General features: G+C 43.3%; 1 protein-coding gene across 4 annotated transcripts in view; it reads right to left on the bottom strand.

Annotated features, from left to right (window-relative positions):
* SLC6A11 (solute carrier family 6 member 11) overlaps nucleotides 1–22,470 on the bottom strand; it is a 135,174-nt gene that overhangs the window by 21,974 nt on the left and 90,730 nt on the right. For all 4 annotated transcript variants that reach the window (XR_003518396.2, XR_003518397.2, XM_027586058.2 and 1 more), the window contains 2 exons: nucleotides 17,338–17,441; nucleotides 12,293–12,417 (listed from right to left, as the gene is read on the bottom strand). Coding sequence is in view for 2 of the 4 variants with exons in the window: in XM_027586058.2 (XP_027441859.1) it covers nucleotides 12,293–12,417; nucleotides 17,338–17,441 (229 nt within the window). In the remaining 2 variants the exon portion in view is untranslated. The remainder of the gene's footprint in view (nucleotides 1–12,292; nucleotides 12,418–17,337; nucleotides 17,442–22,470) is intronic.

The raw sequence follows: 22,470 nt of genomic DNA, 5'->3' as shown, positions 1-22,470 counted from the left end.
GATACATGTCTTTCTCTGATTGACTTATTTCACTCAGCATAACACCCTCCAGTTCCATCCACGTTGTTGCAAATGGCAAGATCTCATTCCTTTTGATGGCTGCATAATATTCCATTGTGTATAGATACCACATCTTCTTTATCCATTCATCTGTCGATGGACATCTTGGCTCTTTCCGCAGTTTGGCTATTGTGGACATTGCTGCTATAAACACTGGGGTGCACATACCCCTTCGGATCCCTACATTTGTATCTTTGGGGTAAATACCCAGTAGTGCAATTGCTAGATTGTATGGTAGCTCTATTTTCAACTGTTTGAGGAACCTCCATACTGTTTTCCAGAGTGGTTGCACCACCTTGCATTCCCACCAACAGTGTAGGAGGGTTCCCCTTTCTCCACATCCCCGCCAACATCTGTCGTTTCCTGACTTGTTAATTTTACCCATTCTGACTGGTGTGAGGCGGTATCTCATTGAGGTTTTGATTTGGATTTCCCTGATGCCGAGCGATGTTGAGCACTTTTTCATGTGTCTGTTGGCCATTGGGATGTCTTCTTTGGAAAAATGTCTGTTCATGTCTTCTGCCCATTTCTTGATTGGATTATTTGTTCTTTGGGTGTTGCGTTTGATAAGTTTTTTATAGATTTTGGATACTAGCCCTTTATCTGATATGTCATTTGCAAATGTTTTCTCCCATTCTGTCTGTTGTCTTTTGGTTTTGTGGACTGTTTCTTTTGCTGTGCAAAAGCTTTTTATCTTGATGAAATCCCAATAGTTCATTTTTGCCCTGGCTTCCCTTGCCTTTGGCGATGTTTCTAGGAAGAAGTTGCTGCGGCTGAGGTCGAAGAGGTTGCTGCCTGTGTTCTCCTTTAGGATTTTGATGGACTCCTGTCTCACCTTTAGGTCTTTCAATCATTTGGAGTCTATTTTTGTGTGTGGTGTAAGGAAATGGTCCAGTTTCATTCTTCTGCATGTGGCTGTCCAATTTTCCCAACACCATTTGTTGAAGAGACTGTCTTTTTTCCATTGGATATTCTTTCCTGCTTTGTCGAAGATTAGTTGACCATAGAGTTGAGGGTCCATTTCTGGGCTCTCGATTCTGTTCCACTGATCTATGTGTCTGTGTTTGTGCCAGTACCATGCTGTCTTGATGATGACAGCTTTGTAATAGACCTGGAAGTTCGGAATTGTGATGCCACCAGCTTTGCTTTTCTTTTTCAACATTCCTCTGGCTATTCGAGGTCTCTTTTGGTTCCATAAAAATTTTAGGATTATTTGTTCCATTTCTCTGAAAAAAGGGGATGGTATTTTGATGGGGGATTGCATTGAATGTGTAGATTGCTCTAGGTAGCACTGACATCTTCACAATGTTTGTTCTTCCAATCCATGAGCATGGAACATTTTTCCATTTCTTTGTGTCTTCTTCAATTTCTTTCATGAGTGTTTTATAGTTTTCTGAGTACAGATCCTTTGCCTCTTTGGTTAGATTTATTCCTAGGTATCTTATGGTTTTGGGTGCAATTGTAAACGGGATTGACTCCTTGATTTGTCTCTCTTCTGTCTTGTTGTTGGTGTATAGGAATGCCACTGATTTCTGTGCATTGATTTTATATCCTGCCAATTTACTGAATTCCTGTATGAGTTCTAGCAGTTTTGGGGTGGAGTCTTTTGGGTTTTCCACATAAAGTATCATATCATCTGCAAAGAGTGAGAGTTTGACTTCCTCTTTGCCGATTTGGATGCCTTTGATTTCTTTTTGTTGTCTGATTGCTGTGGCTAGGACTTCTAATACTATGTTGAATAGCAGTGGTGAGAGTGGACATCCCTGCCGCGTTCCTGACCTTAGGGGAAAAGCTCTCAGCTTTTCCCCATTGAGAATGATATTCGCTGTAGGTTTTTCATAGATGGCTTTTATGATGTTGAGGTATGTACCCTCTATCCCTATACTCTGAAGAGTTTTGATCAAGAAAGGATGCTGTACTTTGTCAAATGCTTTTTTTGCATCCATTGAGAGGATCATATGATTCTTGTTCTTTCTTTTGTTAATGTATTGTATCACGTTGATTGATTTGCGGATGTTGAACCAGCCTTGCAGCCCAGGGATAAATCCCACTTGGTCATGGTGAATAATCCTTTTAATGTACTTTTGCATCCTATTGGCTAGTATTTTGGTGAGAATTTTTGCATCCATGCTCATCAAGGATATTGGTCTGTAATTCTCCTTTTTGATGGGGTCTTTGTCTGGTTTTGGGATCAAGGTAATGGTGGCCTCACAAAAGGAGTTTGGAAGTTTTCCTTCCATTTCTATTTTTTGGAAGAGTTTCAGGAGAATAGGTATTAATTCTTCTTTAAATGTCTGATAGAATTCCCCTGGGAAGCCATCTGGCCCTGGGCTTTTGTTTGTTGGGAGATTTTTGATGACTACTTCAATTTCCTTAGTGGTTATAGGTCTGTTCAGGTTTTCTATTTCTTCCTGGTTCAATTTTGGTAGTTGATACATCTCTAGGAATGTACCCATTTCTTCCAGGTTATCAAATTTGCTGGCATAGAGTTGCTCATAATATGTTCTTATAATTGTTTGTATTTCTTTGGTGTTGGTTGTGATCTCTCCTCTTTCACTCATGATTTTGTTGGTTTGGGTCATTTCTCTTTTCTTTTTGATAAGTCTGGCCAGGGGTTTATCAATCTTGTTAATTCTTTCAAAGAACCAGCTCCTAGTTTCCTTGATCTGTTCTACTGTTCTTTTGGTTTCTAGTTCATTGATTTCTGCTCTGATCTTTATGATTTCTCTTCTCCTGCTGGGTTTAGGCTTTTTTGCTGTTCTTTCTCCAGCTCCTTTAGGTGTAGGGTTAGGTTGTGTATTTGAGACCTTTCTTGTTTCTTGAGAAAGGCTTGTATTGCTATATACTTTCCTCTCAGGACTGCCTTTGCTGTATCCCAAAGATTTTGAACAGTTGTGTTTTCATTTTCATTGGTTTCCATGAATTTTTTTAATTCTTCTTTAATTTCTTGGTTGACCCATTCATTCTTTAGTAGGATGCTCTTTAGCCTCCATGTATTTGAGTTCTTTCCGACTTTCCTCTTGTGATTGAGTTCTAGTTTCAAAGTATTGTGGTCTGAAAATATGCAGGGAATGATCCCAATCTTTTGGTACTGGTTGAGACCTGATTTGTGACCTAGGATGTGATGAATTCTGGAGAATGTTCCATGGGCACTAGAGAAGAATGTGTATTCCGTTGCTTTGGGATGGAATGTTCTGACTATGTCTGTGAAGTCCATTTGGTCCACTGTTTCATTTAAAGTCTTTATTTCCTTGTTGATCTTTTGCTTAGATGATCTGTCCATTTCAGTCAGGTGGGTGTTAAAGTCTCCCACTATTATTGTATTGTTGTCAATGTGTTTCTTTGCTTTTGTTATGAATTGCCTTATATAATTGCCTGCTCCCATGTTAAGGGCCTAGATATTTACAATTGTTAGATCTTCTTGTTGGATAGACCCTTTAATTAGGATATAGTGTCCTTTCTCATCTCTTATTACAGTCTTTGTTTTAAAATCTAATTTGTCTGATATAAGGATTGCCACCCCAGCTTTCTTTTGGTGTCCATTAGCATGGTAAATGGTTTTCCACCCCCTCACTTTCAATGTGGGGGTGTCTTTGGGTCTAAAATGAGTCTCTTGCAGACAGCATATCGATGGGTCTTGTTTTTTAATCCAATCTGATAGCCTGTGTCTTTTGATTGGGGCATTGAGCCCATTTACATTCAGGATAACTACTGAAAGGTATGAATTTAGTGCCATTGTATTGCCTGTAAGGTGACTGTTACTGTATATTGTCTGTGTTCCTTTCTGATCCATGCTGCTTTTAGGCTCTCTCTTTGCTTAGAGGACCCCTGTCAATATCTCTTGGAGGGCTGGTTTCGTGTTTGCAAATTCCTTTACTTTTTGTTTGTCCTGGAAGCTTTTTAGCTCTCCTTCAATTTTCAATGAGAGCCTAGCTGGATATAGTATTCTTGGCTGCATATTTTTCTCCTTTAGTGCTCTGAAGATCATGCCAGTCCTTTCTGGCCTGCCAGGTCTCTGTGGATAGGTCTGTTGCCAATCTAATATTTCTACCATTGTAGGTTACATATCTCTTCTCCCGAGCTGCTTTCAGGATTTTCCCTTTGTCTCTGAGACTCGTAAGTTTTACTATTAGATGTCGGGGTGTTGACCTATTTTTATTGATTTTGAGAGGGGTTCTCTGTGCCTCCTGGATTTTGATGCCTGTTTCCTTCCTCACATTAGGTAAGTTCTCTGCTATTATTTGCTCCAATATACCTTCTGCCCCTCTCTCTCTTTCTTCTTCTTCTGGGATCCCAATTATTCTAATGTTGTTTTGTCTTATCATATCACTTATCTCTTGAATTCTGCCCTCGTGATCCTGTAGTTGTTTCTCTCTCTTTTTCTCAGCTTCTTTATTTTCCATCATTTGGTCTTCTATATCGCTGATTCTCCCTTCTGCCTCATTTATCCTAGCAGTTAGTGCCCCCATTTTTGATTGCACCTCATTAATAGCCTTTTTGATTTCGACTTGGTTAGATCTTAGTTCTTTTATTTCTCCAGAAAGGGTTTCTCTAATAACTTCCATGCTTTTTTCAAGCCCAGCTAGTATCTTTAAAGTCATGATTCTGAACTCTAGGTCCGACATCGTACTCATGTCCATATTGAGTAGGTCCCTGGCTGATGGTACTATCTCTTGTTCTTTTTGCTGAGGTGATTTTTTTTGTCTTGTCATTTTGTCCAGAGGAGAACAGATGAATGAGAGAACAAAATGGTAACAGGTTAACAACGTCCCCAGCAAATATACTCTATACAAATCAGAAAAGACCTGAAACCAGGGGAAAAGAAAGGGAAAGAAAGAAAAAAGAAAGAGGAAAGAAAGAAAAGGAAAAAAAAAAACAAAAAGAAAAAGATAAATACAAAAACAGAACAATATGAAAAAGACTTAATATGATCAAATATGATCAGGCTAGTGCATAGATCAGTGCCACACACTAGATTTTGGGTGTTATTTTGGTCTGTTAGAAAAAAGCGCCTCCTAAAATTTTAAAGGAAGAAAGACTTGTATATGTACAAAGTAAGGGTTGATACAATGATGGGATGGAAGATGACTGTAAAGATGAAAATTATAAAAGATTTTATAAAAGGAATTGATACGATAAGTTGTTTGAAAAAAGAAGATTTAAAAAAAAAGAAAGAAAGAAAAAGAAAAAAAAGGAGAGAATGTGATCAGGCAGGAGACTAGAACAAAGCCATACACTAGTGATTTAGGGTATATTTTGATCTGTTAGAAGAAACTGTATCTCAAAATTTTAAAGAGAGAACAACTCATATATATATATGCCAAAAATAAGGGTAACTACTATGAAGGGATAAAATATGACTCTAAAAATGAAAAATAAAAAAAAATTTTTTAAAAAGGGATTGATAAGATGGTTGAAAAAGGGAAAAAGAAAAATTAAAAAAAACAGTTAAAAATAATTAACTTTGAAAAACTAATGAATCATGGTAAAAAAAGCCATGAATTCTATATGCAGTATTCCCCTAGTGCTGGAGTTCTCCCGTTCTCCTTGATCGGTAAACTTGGTCTTGGCTTGCTGGCTGTTCGTGCTGATCTTCTGGGGGAGGGGCCTGTTGCCGTGGTTCCCAAATGTCTTTGCTGGAGGCGGAATTGCCCCACCCTTGTCCGTCCAGGCTAAGGAAGTTGCTCAGGTTTGCTCTCAGGAGCTTTTTTTCCCTGCAAGCTCTGGTACAGCTTTGGAGGACCAGGGTGAAAATGGTGGCCTCCCAATCTCCACTTGGAGGAGCTGAGAACTCGAGGCCCCGCTCCTCAGTGCGCCCCCAGATAAAAGCAGTCACTCCCGTCTCCCTGGTCTCCAGCCACACTGCGTGCTCACCCGGCCTGTGACCGATCGTTTCTATCTCTGGCACCCGACCCCGTGTGGAGTCTCCAAACCCAGCAGATCCCTGCGGTGCGCTCCCGCGCTGCTCCTCCCGGGGGAGGGAGGGGAGTCTCCCCGGATCTGCCACTTGTTGGGTCCCTGCTGGAGGAGCAGTGGCCCGACTGGGGCGCGGATTACAGTTTATGGCAACCCCGAGCTGAGAGCCCGCACCTCAGCTCCGTCTCTGCAGCAGGCTTTCCCGCTCCAATACCTGGGAGCTCTGCTGCACTCAGGCACCCCTGGTCTTTCTAATGACCCCGAGGGTCCTTAGACCACACTGTCCTGCGAGGGTTCCACCCCCCGCTTAGCCACTGGAGCGACATCCCTCCGCGGAGCCGGCTTCTAAAAGTTCCGAGTTTGTGCTCCGCGGCTCTATCACTTTGCCAGAAGCGGCCGACGGAGGCCCCCTCCCCCACCGTCTATCCTCCCGAATATCGCCTCGGATTCACTTCTCCGCACGTCCTACCTTCCAGCAAGCGGTCGCTTCTCTGTTCAGAGAGTTGTTGCTACTCTCTTCTTTGGTCTCCTGTTGAGTTCGTAGGTGTTCAGAATGGTTTGATCCCCATTCAGCTGAATTCCTGACACCAGACGAAATCCAGGTCTCCTAATCCTCCGCCATCTTGCTCCACCCCTCCTCTTTCCTTTTTAAAATGCCCCTTTATTGCGACTATTCTCCATTGAACACTTTGTAATTTATTCATTTCTAAGATAGCTTGATCTTTCTTTTTTCTCATTTTCCCTCGAGTTCAATCAACTTTCTCTTCATTTATTTCTGTTCTCCCCTTCCCCCATTTGTTAGTTTTAAAATTCTAGGTTCAAGGTGTTTTTTACCCCCCACCTCTCAGATGCTTGTTTGGGTATATTTAATTCTCTCTGGAGTGCTGACTTAAATTTTCCTCTATTTCATGGTTGATTTCGTGGTCATTGGTATATGGGGAATTTCTATTCCTGTTTTCTGCAGTTTTGTATGGACTTGACTTTTCTCATGTTCATGTTCTTGGGTATTTTTCTAAGATTCCCAACCTAACAGTGCCCTCTTTTGTCAGTATGGCAAAGTCCAGGTAGTTTTAGCAACGTTTTGTGTTGATGGTACGGGGAGGGTGATCTCCCCTTCCCACACCCTAATTTTACAGTTCTCTTTTCTTTTGCGGGACTTTATTTTATCTCCTTTTTTTTTTTTTTTGGTTTTCTCTTCGCCATCTAATTGTCAAAGGGTACTTCTCCCTTTCTTTTTGCCTTTTTCTTCCCCAGAAGTTCTGTGTTTCAGTGTCTCCTTTAAATTGTCTGTTCCTATAAATGGTCCCTGCTCCTTTAAATCACACATTGAATCCCTTCTCTCTGTTGTCCCTGCTATGGGATCTGTCTGGATCTTTTCCAGTATTTTCAGACTTACATTTAATCTTTCTGGATTTAATCTTTCTGGTGTTTGCTCCAAATCACTTTTAGGTCCCTTCATCAGCCTCTCTGTCTTCTGTCTCCCACCCAGTTTTTCTCAGTTTACCTGACCAGCTGTGAGGGCATGCATAGGTGGTAGCAGGAGGGATTGTGCTCCAGGATTGATCATTTTTCTTTTTGTTAACAGCTATGTGTAGCTTCAACATTTTCTGTCTTCAAGTTATGCAGGGACATGGTTTTGTATAAAAATTATTTTCCCTCCTTGTTCTCTTATTGTTTGGGGAGAAAACTGGGATATAATTGGCTATACAGCTGTCACAGTACTCAGATATTCAGAGGTCTTATTTCCTCTAATTTTTAAAAAAGACTCTGTATAAGACTGATATTATTTTTTTCTTAAATGTTTGGTAGAATTCACCAGTGAAACCATCAGGGCCTCCAGTTTGCTTGGTAGAAACATTTTTGATAATGAATTCAATGTCTTTTAAAAGTATAGAGCTATTCAGTATTTCTATTTCTTCTCGAGTCATTTGCGAAAATTATATTTTTAAAGGGATTTGTCCTTTACATTATATTTGTCTATGTACATTAATATATTAGCTTGAAGTTGTTCATAATATTTCCTATTCTCATTTTTAATGTCTGTAGAATTTGTAGTCATACCTCCTCCTCCATTCCTGATATTAGTAATTTGTGTTTTCTCTCATTTTTTTTTTTCTTGACTAGTCTTGCTAGGGCATTATAAAATTTTGTTATCTTTTTTAATACCTGGCTTTAGAATTGTATCGTGTGTATGTCTTATAAATTTCTTTGTTTCTACTTACTTTGGGTTTAGTTTATGCTTCTTTTTTGCAGCTTCTTCAGATAGAAACTTAATTTTTCTTATTTTAAATCCTTTTTGCTAGTTAGGCATTCAAAGTTATAAATTTCTCTGTAAGTACTTTAAATGCATCCCACAAATTTTGATATGTTGTATTTTTGCTATGCAGTTTGAAATATTTTCTTTGACCCATGGGATATTTAGAAACGTGTTGCTTAATTTATAAATACTTGAGGATTTTCTAGATACATTTTTCTTATGGATAATTCATTGGTAGTCAGACAATATACCTTGTAATTTCAATCTTTTGAAATTTATTGAGACTTAATTTATGGCCCAATTTATATCCTACCTAGGTGAATGTTTCATGTTCGTTTGAAAAGAATTATACTTTGCAGTTGTTTGGTGCAATGTTTTATAAATGTCAATTAAGCCAAGTCAGTTGATAGTGTTCAGATCTCTACATCTTTATTAATATTTTGTATAGCTGTTTTAACATTAGTGAGCAAGGAATGTTAAAATCAACTACGTTTGTGGGTTTGTCTATTTTCATTTTAGTCTGTCAGCTTTTGCTTCATGTATTTTAAATGTCTGTCATTAGGTAGAAACACATTACAGATTAGATATCTTACAAATGAATTGCTCCTTTATAAACATTATGAAGTGCCTCCCCTGTTATCTCTAGTAATACTCTGACTTGAAGTCTACTCTGTCTGATATTAATACACCAAAACCACTTTTCTTATGCTTGTTGTTTACAAAGTATATTTTTCCCTTTGTTTTACACTTTATCTGTGTCTTTAAAGTGTGTCTCTTTTTAGAAAGCTTATAGTTGAGTCTTGCTTTTTTACTCAGTCTGATAATCTCTGCCTTTTACTCGGAGTATTTGGTCCATTTGCATTTAATGTAATTATTGATATGGGTGGGGCTAAGTTTACCATTTCATATTTGTTTTCTTTTTGTCCCTTCTGAATTTTTTTGGGTTTTGTTTGTTTACTCTGTTGTGTTTTTCTTGCCTTCTTTTGGACTAATCAACATTTTTAAATATTCAATAGTATTTCATCTAAGCTTTGTGGCTCTACCTCTTATTATTATTTTCTAAGCACCTGGGCCAAAAATACACATCCATAACTCCTCAAAGTCTACCTAGAGTTAACGAGGTATCACTTAATCCTGCCACCACACATCTGACACTTTCCATTTCTGATGATCATTCTGACATTTTGTCTTAAACAGAATTTAGGACTTAACCATACCAATAATTACAAAATGAAAATACACAAATGCTCCAATTAAAAGACATAGATAATCAAGACTGGATAAAAAAGCAAGACCCAATTATAAGCTGTCTAAAATCTCAACCTCTAGGAGAGGGTACCTGAAAGAAAGAATCAGAGAAACAGACCAAGGGACATGTGGGTAAGGGCCACAAATTTCAGAGCTGGGATCATAGCATGACAAAATCTGAGCCCTGTGAAGAGTGCACGTTGCCTTCCTGGCTCAGTTTCCAGGTATGCTGGGACATTCCACTGCACATTCTGCCACCTAATTAGGTATTTTCCAAAAATCATTCATCAGAAAGCACGCCCAGGTCCTTCTGAGCAAGGTGAGGTGGCTACACATTCACTTGCAACTTGCAATTTCTCCAAATGGCAGAGGCTCCTAAGGAGATTTTTAGCCCGACCCACATTGACCAACAGGGGTACAGAGCAGATTTACCTGCTGGGTACCAGTAGCAACACAGGAAGATGAGCCAGAAAAGGCTAGAGCCAGGCTGTACCACCTATGAGCTGTGTGACCTTGGGCGAACCACTTCAGGCTCTGAGTTACGGGGTCCTCATCTACAATGGGCACAGGAAAGCCTAGGGCTGCTGTTTATGTGAATGGTGCCCTCTGCAGGAGTGCAGTGCATATTCTGCACAGCCACAAGTGGAGGCCCTGATAAAGCCCACTTTGCAGAGGTGCTGTGAGCAGTTTTTGAGGTAGAGTGTTAAAAACAACGACCTCAGAGCCTGACAAGCGAGCAGAGTAAATCAATTATGGTCCATCCATCCAGCGGAATACCAGCCATTAAAACTCATGATTGAGACCTCTGTTTACTGAGGCAGAAAGCTCCTCATACTTTATTATAAATGGAAAAATGCAGCCTATATCAAGGATAATTTGATCTGGTTTCCATCACCACAAATATGGATATATATACATGGAAAATCCTGACAGGAGAACCCCAAAGTGTTGTCGGATTTGGAGTGCAGAGATTTTCCTTTGTTAAGATTTCCACAGTTTTCTATCATGAACATGCTTTCAATTTGAAATTAGAAAAAAAAATAACAAAATTTATTTTTAGTTGGCTCTTTTCCTTTCCATCTACGACTCCTCTCTGAATTTCATCTATAAAATTGAAATAATGATAAAAAGAGAAAAAATAGCGCTGCATATATCTTATCCTACTTAGTACCTAAGGCAGGAATTAGGACATTCATTTTATAGAGGAGGAAATGGATTCTTGGAGAGGGCAATGCTCCTGTAGAGAAGGTAATGCTCTCTCTTCACAGGGCTGCCCTGTGGTTTCATGCCAGGAAGGAACATGGATGTTTGGCGAAGTGTCAGGTGCTCACAGTGGGCAGTAGGATAGCATGGTCAAAGCATGGACTCTGGAGCCAGACGGTGTATTATTAAATCCCAGCCGTGTCCCTTCCAGCCTGTGTAACTTTACGTAAGTCATTTCACCTCTCTGAGCCTCAGCTTCCTTTTCTATAAAACAGGGGTAGCAAAAGTGCCATGTTGGAGGGCTGAGCTGAGGATCACATGAGACAGTTCCTGCCCAGAGTCAGCACTTGCTGAGTGAGACCTTTGGTCATATTAATATTCTCTAGTCTAGCTCTGGACTCCTGAGTTCAGCAGGGACTGTCTCTCTCTCTGACATACATTATCCAGAGGAAGGGGGACCCTGAGTGGTCACAGAGCAGAGCTTTGTAATCATGTTCCTGCTCTGATGTCCATATATCCCACTCTGCCAGCTTGGTGGGTTAGAGGGATGCTTCCCCATCTGTGCATGCCACACAAAACAGGACACTGTGGACTAGCATTTTCAACAGAGGCAGTGTGGTTCCCGGGGTGCCTGGGGGTAGTCGCAATAAATGGGGGCATGACTAGCACTGAGTAGATGGAGGTCAGAATGGCTAAGCTCCCTGTGCCACTCTCAACAAATGGCTCTACTAAACATTCTTGTGGGTGAAAAACTTTAGACCTAACTGAGGTTAGAATCTGTTTGTCATAAAAACACAAACTATTTCCACACTTTTAAAAAAATACACACTGAATTTTTCTAGAATTCAAACACCATGTAAATCAAGGCAAGAGTAATTCACCCTTTTGTGCAATCACCTCAGCAATAATAACTCTGCTTGTAGTGTGGTTGAAATAGACACTCGCCAATCTATACTTAAGAATGTCACATTCATTGTGATTCTGCAACTTAGAAGAGGGAAAGGGAGAGAGATTCTCCAAGCAGAGGGAACAGTATGTGCAAAGACCCTGTGGTGGGAGGGAGCAAGTGATGTTGCAAAAGCAGACCACCGCGGAGGGGCAGCATGAGGGTGGGGGAATGATGTGGGTGGAGAAGCTACAAAGGCTGGGCAACACAGGGCCTTCGGGCCCTGCTAAGAATCCAGCACTATGAGAAGCTAAGAAAAGCTTTTCATCAGAGCAGGACATGGTCAGATTTGCATTTTGAAAGAAGCCAGTCTGCACATGGAACCAAAGGGGCAGGAGTGGAGGCTGGGAAGCCAGTGAAAGGTTCCTGCAGTCACATAGGTGAGCAGTGACGGTGGTCTGGGCTGGTGGGGAGATAGTGTTGCTGGGGCAAAGTACACGAAGTGGAGCGACGCCCAGGAGGCAGAAGCTATACAACTTGGGGATGTCTTAGATATGGGAGTGAGGAGGTGTCACAGTTTCTCTCCCACACTCCTAGTTTGAGGATGGATGGTGGGGCCACCTTCTAAGACCTGAACCCAGGAGAAGAATGAGCTGAGGTGGATCGCATTTGCACCATGACCATCAATCACCCAAGGCCTCCCTCACCTTTGGCAGACTTACCTGACTCTGCCACCTCGGCAATGGGCACCCCCTGCTCGTATGCCATGAAACCCAGGACTGAGAAGATGGCAAAGCCAGCCACAAAGCTGGTGCCACTGTTGAGGCAACAAAGCATGATGCAGTCCCTGTGGGGAAGCAGCGAGAGGGGCTGAGGTCAGAGTGGGTGAACAGGTATAGTGCTTGAACATTCTTCCTGAGCACCACAGCCATCCTGTGGGGCAGGCAGGGCATGGTGGGCACAGATCGCCCCATTGGCCTGATGAAGCCATTGTAGTTCAGAGAGGTTAGGTGGCTGACCCATGGTCACACAGCTTCTCCAGCATTTCTAGAAGATAAGGTGGGTCACAGACCAGAAGCATGGAAGAGGGATAGGAAGGAAGGCTGGCAAGTGAGAAAATGCACAACTAGTGAGAAGATACCTGGAGACAAAGCAACGCTCCTCCAAATCCCTGGCAGGAGAGAAAAGCAGGGAAAGCGAGAAAGGAGTGATTTCCTGGGAGCTCAAAGCAAGGAGGGCAGGAGAGGCCTCTGAGAAATGGCTGCTTCTCAGTCAAGGGAGCATCCGTGGACTTCACACTAGAAGCTCTCACCAGCTTCAGGAGGAGACACCCCATCATGCCAGGCTATTTACTGGAGCAGCACCGCATAGCCCTCGCTGCTCAGTCCCTGTGAGGGAGCGGCCCCTTCCAGGTTGGCCGCCGCACAGAGGGTTTATCGGAGCAGGGACTGTCTCTTGCCCTTGGGAGGGGCTTACCCACAAAGGAGCACCAGCATAAAGCTGCAACCCAGAAGAAATCAGAGTGTAAACGATGGGCCTTTGCCAAGACAAAGGCAGAACCCTCAAGCCCCGGCCTCCCCTCCCTCAGGCCCGGCATCCTCACAAGGCCACAGTGGGGAATAGGCCTCTTTGAGGCTTCTCAGCACGCACTTGCCAGTTAGGCTGAAGGCACACGTGATGCTCCACTTTAAAGGGAGGCGCTCCTGAGTGGCCTGTCCAGCCTCTTGTCTGACTCTGGAGCGTTCCTGTGGTGGTGGCGGGCTGCCTCTGGTCACACCCTAGCAAGCCTCGTCACCTTGTTCCATGGCGCTTTCCCCTGGCTGGCCCGCCGGTCTATGCTGTTTACAGCAGTAAGAACTTCCTCATGTGTGTTTGGCCCAAACCTGCCTTCTCTGGTGAGTTTTAGTTCTGCCCTTCCTACCAGCCCGGAGCTCCTTCAGGTTTGGGAGATCTGAAGAGAGTGGCCTTATATTCCCTTTGAGGTTTTTTTTTTTTTTTTTTTTGTGCTCCTTCAGTTAACTGTCCCAGTTCCTTTAGCAGGTCCTCACCCTGCTCGTGATCTGTAATACACTCCAGCTTGTCCGGCCCCTCTTCAAATGCCACATCCAGGACTAAGCGCTGGACTCAAGAATACAGCAGGACTCACCTCCTCTTCTCCTGACAGCATACTTTTTGTAATGTAACCAAAGGTTACACTAACGTTGGTGACTGTGACACCCAGTTGCCCTGCAATGACTCTGAGAATCAAGGACATATTAGAGAAGGCATGACCCTGGGGGTCAGGAGACATGGGCCCCACTTCCCCCTGCAATTCTTTTCTCTGGACCTGAGCTCACCATAAGACAAAATGCTTGATTACAGGGTTTCTTGGGCCTAATGACAGATTATTAATTTTCCCACAAGTAGTCATCCCTCTACCTTCTTCCATGGGGATGAGTGTATTTCCCTGCCCCACTGGCTTTGGGCTTAGCCACACAACTTTCTTTGGCCACAGGATACTAGCAGATGTGACACAAACAGAGGCTTGAGATATGCTTATGCGACTGAACTTGTCCCTTATGCCTTCTGTGATTTGCCAGGAAAGGAACTTCCCCAGGGGAGCTGCTGTCGTTGTAGTCTGTACCCCACAATGTACACACACGGAGCAGACTTGAGCTTGCCTGTGCCCTGCAGCCAAGCCCAACCAATTCACAGCCTGCTAGAGAGCTTCCCTAGCTGGCCAGGAGACTTGTGAGCAATAAAAGCAAATGCGTGTCAATTTAAACCACTGAGTTCTTGGGGCTGTTTGTTATCCAGCATTACTGTGGCAGCGAGGGACTGATTACAGGTCTCTTTAAAGAACTCCTCTGGCACTGTACATGAGGGCTGGGCTGGCAGACCTGAAGACTTTATCTGCAAGCCTGATTTCTCTCCTCTTAAAGGGAAATGCAGCTCAGCCCAGGTAAGGGGAGATTTATCCCCAAGGTTGGGGGTAAAGCTCTTCCTCATGCCTATTTCCTGACCCTGCCTCATCAAACAGTGGGAAACAAGATGGTCCTGGTGAGGAAAGTGCTTTCTCTCTATCTTCCACATTCTGGAATTCTCCTGTATAATTTGAATCTGCAACGTGCCTAGTCCTGTGCTAGGGTTTCTTGAATACTGTGTCACTGAATCTTGAGGCTCAGGGAGGAGAGTCACATACTCAAGGTTTCAGGGGCTTCTATTGGTGAGGTTCGAATATGCATCCATTTATCTCAGACATTAAAACCCATGCATTTTCCAGGAGCTGCACAAAAACAATGCCCCCTATGAATTAAGACTTTCAGGTCCTGACTTGTGGACAATTATCTGTGGGCACCCATGTGGTTTTTGAAAAACAAATATCCCTTATTGCAAAATCCCCATCTGTCCCCAGAGGCCTCCTGAGTGATTTCCTCACACCACAGAAGGACAGAAGAGCACTGAGACCTGAGGTCCCTTCCAGCCCTTCGTCCCACACCCTGGCCCTCAGAGCACCCACACCTTCAAGCAGAAGTGCCTTAGCAAGCCTGTGTTCTGAAGTGAGGATTTGCCCCCGCCTGGTTTGCTGTATTCCCCCATCCCTCTACTTCTTTCCTGTAGGGCACCTTCTAGGTGAAAAGCTTATGTAACAAGTGCTTTAAAGTTGGCAGGAGCTGAGCTGGGCTTTGAAGACCTCCAGAAGCTATTATGCTGTCAGAAGAGAGGGTACTAATTTACTCTCTCTGAGTTGGGAAGACCTACTCGCAGAACAAACTGGAAATGGAAATAAAATGGGCCCTTGGATTTTGCAGTATCACCTAGGGGATCTGCTTTCTTCTGCCCCTGGGAGGAAGAATAGCCTGCCTATTGGGCGGGACAGCAGAAGGGATCTGTGGCAACCAGCATATTTTACCCATATGCTTGGTGGGGAAGACAGTTGCCACTGCCCCACAATACCACCTGAAGACAGGGCAGTCTTGGCCAAATTCTTGTCAGCTGCAGTTGTTGGGAAAGAACTGGCCATCCCTGTTAGTGAGGAACAGGGGTGCAGGAACCAGAAAGGCCTGGGTTCAAAGCTATGTTCCACCACTGGTCATGTGAACATGAGTAAGTGACCTACTCTTGGGCTTCAGGTTCCTCATCTGTATAACAGATGGCTCCTTCCTTGCTTCCTGACATAGCAGTCGACACTGTACTAGGCTTGAGGGATGGTGGGGACCAAGACCCAGCCTGTGTCCTCACAGAACTGACAGCCACGCAGTGACCAAGTGACTTCTGCAGTGCCCTGCATGGAGGGCTCATGCTGAGTGCTGGCTCCTGATGGGGTGACAGCCGTATGCAGACAGCATCCTTCTCTAACATCCCAAGGGGGTCAGGCTCAACCCAAACCAGAGGCCTGCTGTGCTGTTTTCCCTGTCCCAGTGCCTTTTTCTCCCTGTCCATGGTGACTATTTTGTATCATGGCTGACAGAGTGCTTTGCCTCTCATCTCCCAGACCCGCTTCCCTGTGAATGGCCGGAAGGTAGAAAGGATCTTATGGACAACCTGGCATGGCCAATCACCTCTCTAGCATCCTTCTGTCCAGCCCTACCCAATACCTTTCTGCCCAAGGGCCCCCAGGAACAACAGAACTTGCTGTCCAAAGGCACACTGGATTCCACAATGGCTTTTCCTTACAGCATGTTGGACCTGTCCACTGTCACGTCCTTGGTGCCTCAGTTTCCCCAACTTACGAAATCTATAGACTGAGGCTGTGCCATTCCTTTGTGTATCTCCTAATGTACAGATTCTGGTGTCTCACCTCAGCAGACACACAATGCACATGGTTTTAGCAAATGGGTTAATAAAGTGATCATGAAGCTAGCTTTCGGAGAGATATGCCAGAGTCCTGGGATGGAAACTGGGAGACCTCAGCCAGAGTCCAGGCTCTACTGTGTGTAGCTGGGGATAATGTGGGAGGAACTTTATCACTGCTAAAAGTTCTTTCAAGTGCATGATATCACTTGAGCCACACAACAACCAAGTTGTGTGGCTATCAGGTACAAGTCCCCTGAAGAACCCACTACTATGACCAGGCACTGGATTCAGGGGTGCAGAGACCTCAGCAAACAGACCACTGGCCTAGAGCTAGAGTCCAGGGTGCCAATTTCACTTCTACCATGCACTGCTATGCTAGGTGACCTTGGGTGGGTTCTTGGCCCTCACAGTAGGTCTCAGCCTCACAGTAGAAATCAGGCTACAGGCATAAGAAGCCAGGCAGCCAGGGTGAAACAACCTCGGGCTCACCCCCCAACCTGGGCACTTCCCTTCCCAGTGCTGGGTGTGGCCACATGCAGAAGGCCAGGGAAGAAGGCTGAGGGGCAAGATGGGGCACTGGCCACTCCAGATAGGACAGGAGAGGACCCTACAATCAAGTGAGAAGGGGAAGGAAGAAGGTGTCTGAACAGAAGGCAGAAGGACAAAGCCCTCACTGTCAGAAGACAGGGTTCAAGTCCCAGTTTTGACATTAATAGCTATGTGACCATGGGCAAGTCACTTATCTGCCCTGGGATGGAGGCCTGAATAAGATTCCTGGAGTGGATTCACTTTCAGCCTGCAACACACTCTGATCACATTCATTCTTTTCCTAGCTCCTCGGGTGGCTCACTCTTTGACCCTTGGGCAGGGAGAGGCTAAGAAACAAGCCATCTGTCTCGTCCTGGCTCTATGTGACAGGAAGACAAACGTGAACTGGCCTGGTAGCATGGAGGCGTTTGGTAGAGAGCTGGTAGGGCTGTGAAATGCTCACCTGTAGCAGTTGTTGTTATAATTGTTGTAACTTCCCAGAGCAGTCAGACAACCCAGGCAGATGGCATAGGAGAAAAAGATCTGCGTCCCAGCATCTACCCAGACCTGCGGGACGGCACAAAGAAGTCAGCATGAAGAGAAGTCAGATGAAGGGTGGCCCCATTCTCAGAAATCCCCCACCCACACCTTACCTTCCAAAAAGTCTAAAAGCAATAATCAAACTTCCTAATCTTCTCAGGAAAGTGTTTTAGGAGTTCTATTATTGGGGACTGCTTCATTAAATATAAATGTCCTTAATTCCAGAATTTTCCAGAGGTTATGGATAACAGTTCACTGAACAGCAAGAATTTGGATATTTAGGTCCCTGCTCCAGCTACGTGACCTTGGAAAAGCTACTTAACCTCTCTGAGGCTTAGTCTCCTCATCTGCAAACTGGGAAATGAACTTCCGTCTCAGGACTATTAAGAGGATTCAGGTAATATGGAATGGAAGCTCCTGGGACCCAGCTCATAAGCTAAGTCATATTTAAGCCAAAATAAGTGACTGCTTATCTTTGTGATTAAGAATACCATGAGTAAACTGTCATAGGATTCTGCCCCTGGGAAAATATCTGCATAGCTGATCTGAGCATCAGAGGTGGCAGGGAAGGGATAGGAGAAGGGGGAGGCCCACCTGTATTTTCCACCTTTCAAAACAGATGCATTTTAGGCTTCCTCTGTGGTATGTAATGGAAACTACTTTCTTAGGTTCCTCTCTGACAAAAACTGCTGTTGACAGCATGACACACACACCAGGAATTATGATGGCTTCTTTAGCACTTTTCCCCAGGCTCTCCCTGCTCTCAGCTCCAAGAAAAATCCATAGCTAAAAGCTAAATGCAGCTGATGACACTGATGCTTGAGAATCAGGTGCCATCTAGGGAACAAGACTTTGCACTAAATACAAATACCAGCTAACATTTATTGAGCACTTGTTATATGCCAGGCATTGGTGCTGAGCCCTTTGTGCATTATGGCATTTGAATATTCACAGTCACCCTATGTAGTAAGTGCTATTATTAGCCCCCTTTTACAGCTGAGGCAACAGGAACGGAGAAGTTGAGTAACTTATTCAAGACCACACAGCTGGGAGTGGCAAAGGCAAGTCCATGGAGACTGGCCTCTAGAGATCCATGCCTAACCAATCCCAGAATTTCAGAAGTCCTCCAAGGTCATCTCCCACCCAATACAAGACTCTCTTCTGACTACTCCTGACAGAATAGTTTCTGTTTGATGAATGCTAGTGACATGAGACTCAACTATATCCTGATGCAGCCTTTTCTTCTTTAGAGAGTTCTGACCATTAGAAGATTTCTGAAAATAAGAAGAAATCCCCCTTCCTGAAGGCGTTCCTAGTTCTGGGGCCATCCAAACCACACCTTCCTCCTCTGTGTAGTAGCACTTTAGAGATTTGGAGAAAGCATCAGTGCCCCTTGGATCCTAGAACTCTTCCTTCTCCAAGCAAAATAACTCTATTTCCTCTCTCAGGGATTTGATTTTAACAGTACAGGTCACTCTACCCTGGATTTGCTTGAGTTTGTTAAATCATTCAACAAATACTTATTAAAATTGAAGATCATAATGCTGCTTCTCAACCTAAGAAATGATACATTTTTTTCCTCCCTCAGTGGAGCGTCTTGGAACTGAATGAGGAACTTAAGGAGAGCTCTTTCATGAAGAGAGAGAGAGAGAGAGAGAGAGAGAGAGAGAGAGAGTGTGTGTGTGTGTGTGTGTGTGTGTGTGTAGAACAGGGATGCCAGCAGATCAGAGTGGCTTGAGACATGGGGAGGAGGAAATGGAAAGATGAATATAAAAAAAAAGCTTTTTCAAGAAGTTTTGCCACAGAGGGGAGTTAGGAGATAGTTGGAAGGGTAATTTAGGGAGAAATTTTTTTTAAATGGTAGAAACTCAAGGATGCTTAAATGTTGTTAGGAAGGGTCCAGTACAGATAAAAGTGTTAATGTAGGAGAGAAACGTATGCATTTTCAAGTCCTCCCACTCTGCCTCGGTTTCCCCATTTGCTACCTCAGTGGATTCTTTTTTTTTTTTAAGATTTTATTTATTTATTTGACAGAGAGAAAGATAGCAAGCAAGGGAACACAAGCAGGGGGAGTGGGAGAGGGAGAAGCAGGCTTCCCGCCGAGCAGGGAGCCCGATGCGAGGCTCGATCCCAGGACCCCAGGATCACGACCTGAACCAAAGGCAGACGCTTAACGACTGAGCCACCCAGGTGCCCCTCAGTGGATTCTCTTTATCCCAATCCAGGGTAATGACTTATACCAGGTATTCAAATCCCCAAGAGGAAGAAAACAGGTATTTTGCCTGGAGGAGGGAGCGTTCTAGTGTCCAAGGGCACTGGTGCTTTCTCTGAATCTCTAATCTAAGACCAGTAGTAAATCGTAAGGAGGGCTAAAACACAATACAGCTGCTGCCCCAGGAAACAGAAGACCAGGTCACAGGAGCCACCCACCGGGACGCTTAGCACTCAATCAAGCACTGCTCCTCAAGTCCCTCACTCTCGCTGGAAATGCCGCTGCAAATTAAATGTCCCTCCTCTCAGACCCCACATTGTCCTCTGAGTGTGCAGGCCAGAGTGAGAAAAATCACCAGACTTGCGGGAAATCTGGCTTCTCCATCAATTGGTTGGAGTTGGTTCCTCTCCACCCAAAACATGGTAAACAAGCCCTCTGTGAGTTTGAAAACACCAGAGAGCTTTCTATCCACACATCCCAAAAATGGGACCCCCGAAGGATGATTTTCACTTGTGGGAATTTTCCTTGCAGTCTGCTCATTGAGCACATCAACACTAAAAGGGACATCTGCTGTTTTTGCCCACCCAGCATCCATCTCCCCTTTTCAGGTAAGAGTGACCTAATTTTCCTTTGAGAAAGCACCTCTTCTCCACTGGGAGGTAGCTTCAGGCATGGTCACATGACCCAGGCCTGGCCAACCAAAGCATTTCTCTTGGTCATAGTGATTGGTTCAGGGATGAGCGTATGATGGAAGCCAAGCCAATGAAACTTAATCCTGGGACTTTTACTGGAGCTACTGCAAATGGGACACATCTTTTTCTCCAGGAGATGCTAAGCTTGTAATTGCTGGGGATCATCACTGACCATGAGGGAAGAGTCTGTCTGAGAATAAAACCAATGCAGAGGAAAGCAGAGTCTAGGGCAAAGAAAGACTGATATTGGTGTAATGACTTAAGTACCTGGATCCAGCCATACCTGAAATGAAACCTACCCTAAAACATTTTGATTTCAGAGGCCTATAAATTCCTCTTTTTCTTAAGTCAACTTGAATTGGATTGCTGTCACTTCAGACTCAAATTCTGACTAGTAGCAACATTAAGTTCTTAGAAAAACCCAGGGGCTGTGAGCCCAAATCCCTCAATCAATCCTCAGTTACTGATGAACTAGCATTTATTGAGTGCCTTCTGCATGCAGAACCCTGTGTCAGAATCTGAAAGAAGCACTACACAATTATATATAGCACTGCATCCATGTTTCTTGGTGAGATAAGGTGAAACATTCAGAGGACAAGGGAGCCAGTACCTAGGAGTGGTTGATGAAGGGGACAATTAACATGTGCTAGGGCAATCAAAGAAGGCTGCCTGGATGGAAGCACACCTTTAAAGACTGGAGAAAGGATGAGAGAAGACGTCTTGGGTCTGGAGGTTCATGTGAGAGGGGGATGTACTTTCAAATGATTTTTCCCTCTTGTTCTCCTACCTCTATGGTAAAAAGCCTGTCACTGTTATTCTGATCGTTAGCATTAAATCAATACTTTTATACAATTCCTTTAGTCCTCCCCCTCTGTGACACTGGGGGTTGGTTCCCAACTATGAGGAAGACAGAAATTAGCCAGTAGTCTCAGTTTCTTCTCCTTCCCTTTCCTCTAACATATAATTAGAAGAAATGCTCATTTGTTTCCAGTTGATATGTAAGGGCAATATGTGAATTTATTCTATTTTTCATATACACATTCCATTCTTTTGCAATTTTTAATACTTGTCTGTATCTGCATGATCAGAATGTACAATTATAGTATCTCTTTGACAGCCACTTTTTAGTGTGAGTTCTACAGGTGACTAGAAATTAATGCTCCCTCCCAGCCCTTACGTTAATTCCTCTCCAGTCAGTTTGGTTGCCTGTAGTTTGTTCTCTAGTAAGTTCCTTAGGCAAGGCTCATGGGAAATAATATTTCCTGGCTTCTTGCATGTTCATAATAGTTGACCAATGGCTTTCATACTTGAACACGTATGGCTGTATATAATGTCCTTGGTTTTCTTGTTCTTTTCCTGAGTATCTTAAATACCTTGCTCAGTTGTCCCCTGGCACTGAGTGCTGCTGTAGGAAAGTCTGATACCATTCTTACTTACTTCCTCTTTTTGTCTGAATGAGCAACAGGTTTTTTCTTTTCTCTTTATTAATGTTCAGTCATTTTGATTAAAATAAGTCTTAATGTTGATCACTCTGGGTTGATTTTCCCAGGCTTGTGGTGTACTTCTTCAAGACATAATTCTTTTCTTTAATTTCAGGGGGAAAAAAAAATCCCTGAATTATTGTTTTAGCTATTTGTTCTCTTCCCCTGGTTTGCGTTTCTTCTTGGGGGACTCATTTGTATGTTGGACCTTCTTTGTCTACCTTTTATATCACTTTTTCTTTCATTCTTTAAATAATCTCCTCTCTGACTTTACTTTTTATTTTCTTCCTTTCCATTCCCTATTTACCTTATGATATTACCCATGGTGTCTACTCACCTCTTTATTCCTTCTATTTAGCGATTCCTCCTGAAATGTTCTGCTTTTCTTAAGCTGTCCTTTGGTCAGCTTTATTTTCAAATCTTTTTGTCTCACAATTTCAGCTATGCTATTATTTTATCATATCTGTTGGTTCTTCATTTCTTTTAGCTTGTTTTGAAATATTAAGTTTCAGTATTCAGCTGTTTTTGGTCCTGTCTGTGGAATGCATACATTACCTATAGGAATACTATTATGCTCAGGATTCTTTTTAAAATAGCTTTGTATGGGATTTGACATGATCATTTTCCATTGTTCATGTGCAGGTCAGACACATTTCTCTGTCCTCTTACAA

Source organism: Zalophus californianus, chromosome 1 (genome assembly GCF_009762305.2).
Source record: "Zalophus californianus isolate mZalCal1 chromosome 1, mZalCal1.pri.v2, whole genome shotgun sequence".
NCBI classification, from domain to species: Eukaryota; Metazoa; Chordata; class Mammalia; order Carnivora; family Otariidae; genus Zalophus; species Zalophus californianus.
The sequence above is the reverse complement of the archived record's forward strand: the minus strand, read 5'-3'. Positions and strand labels throughout refer to the sequence as shown.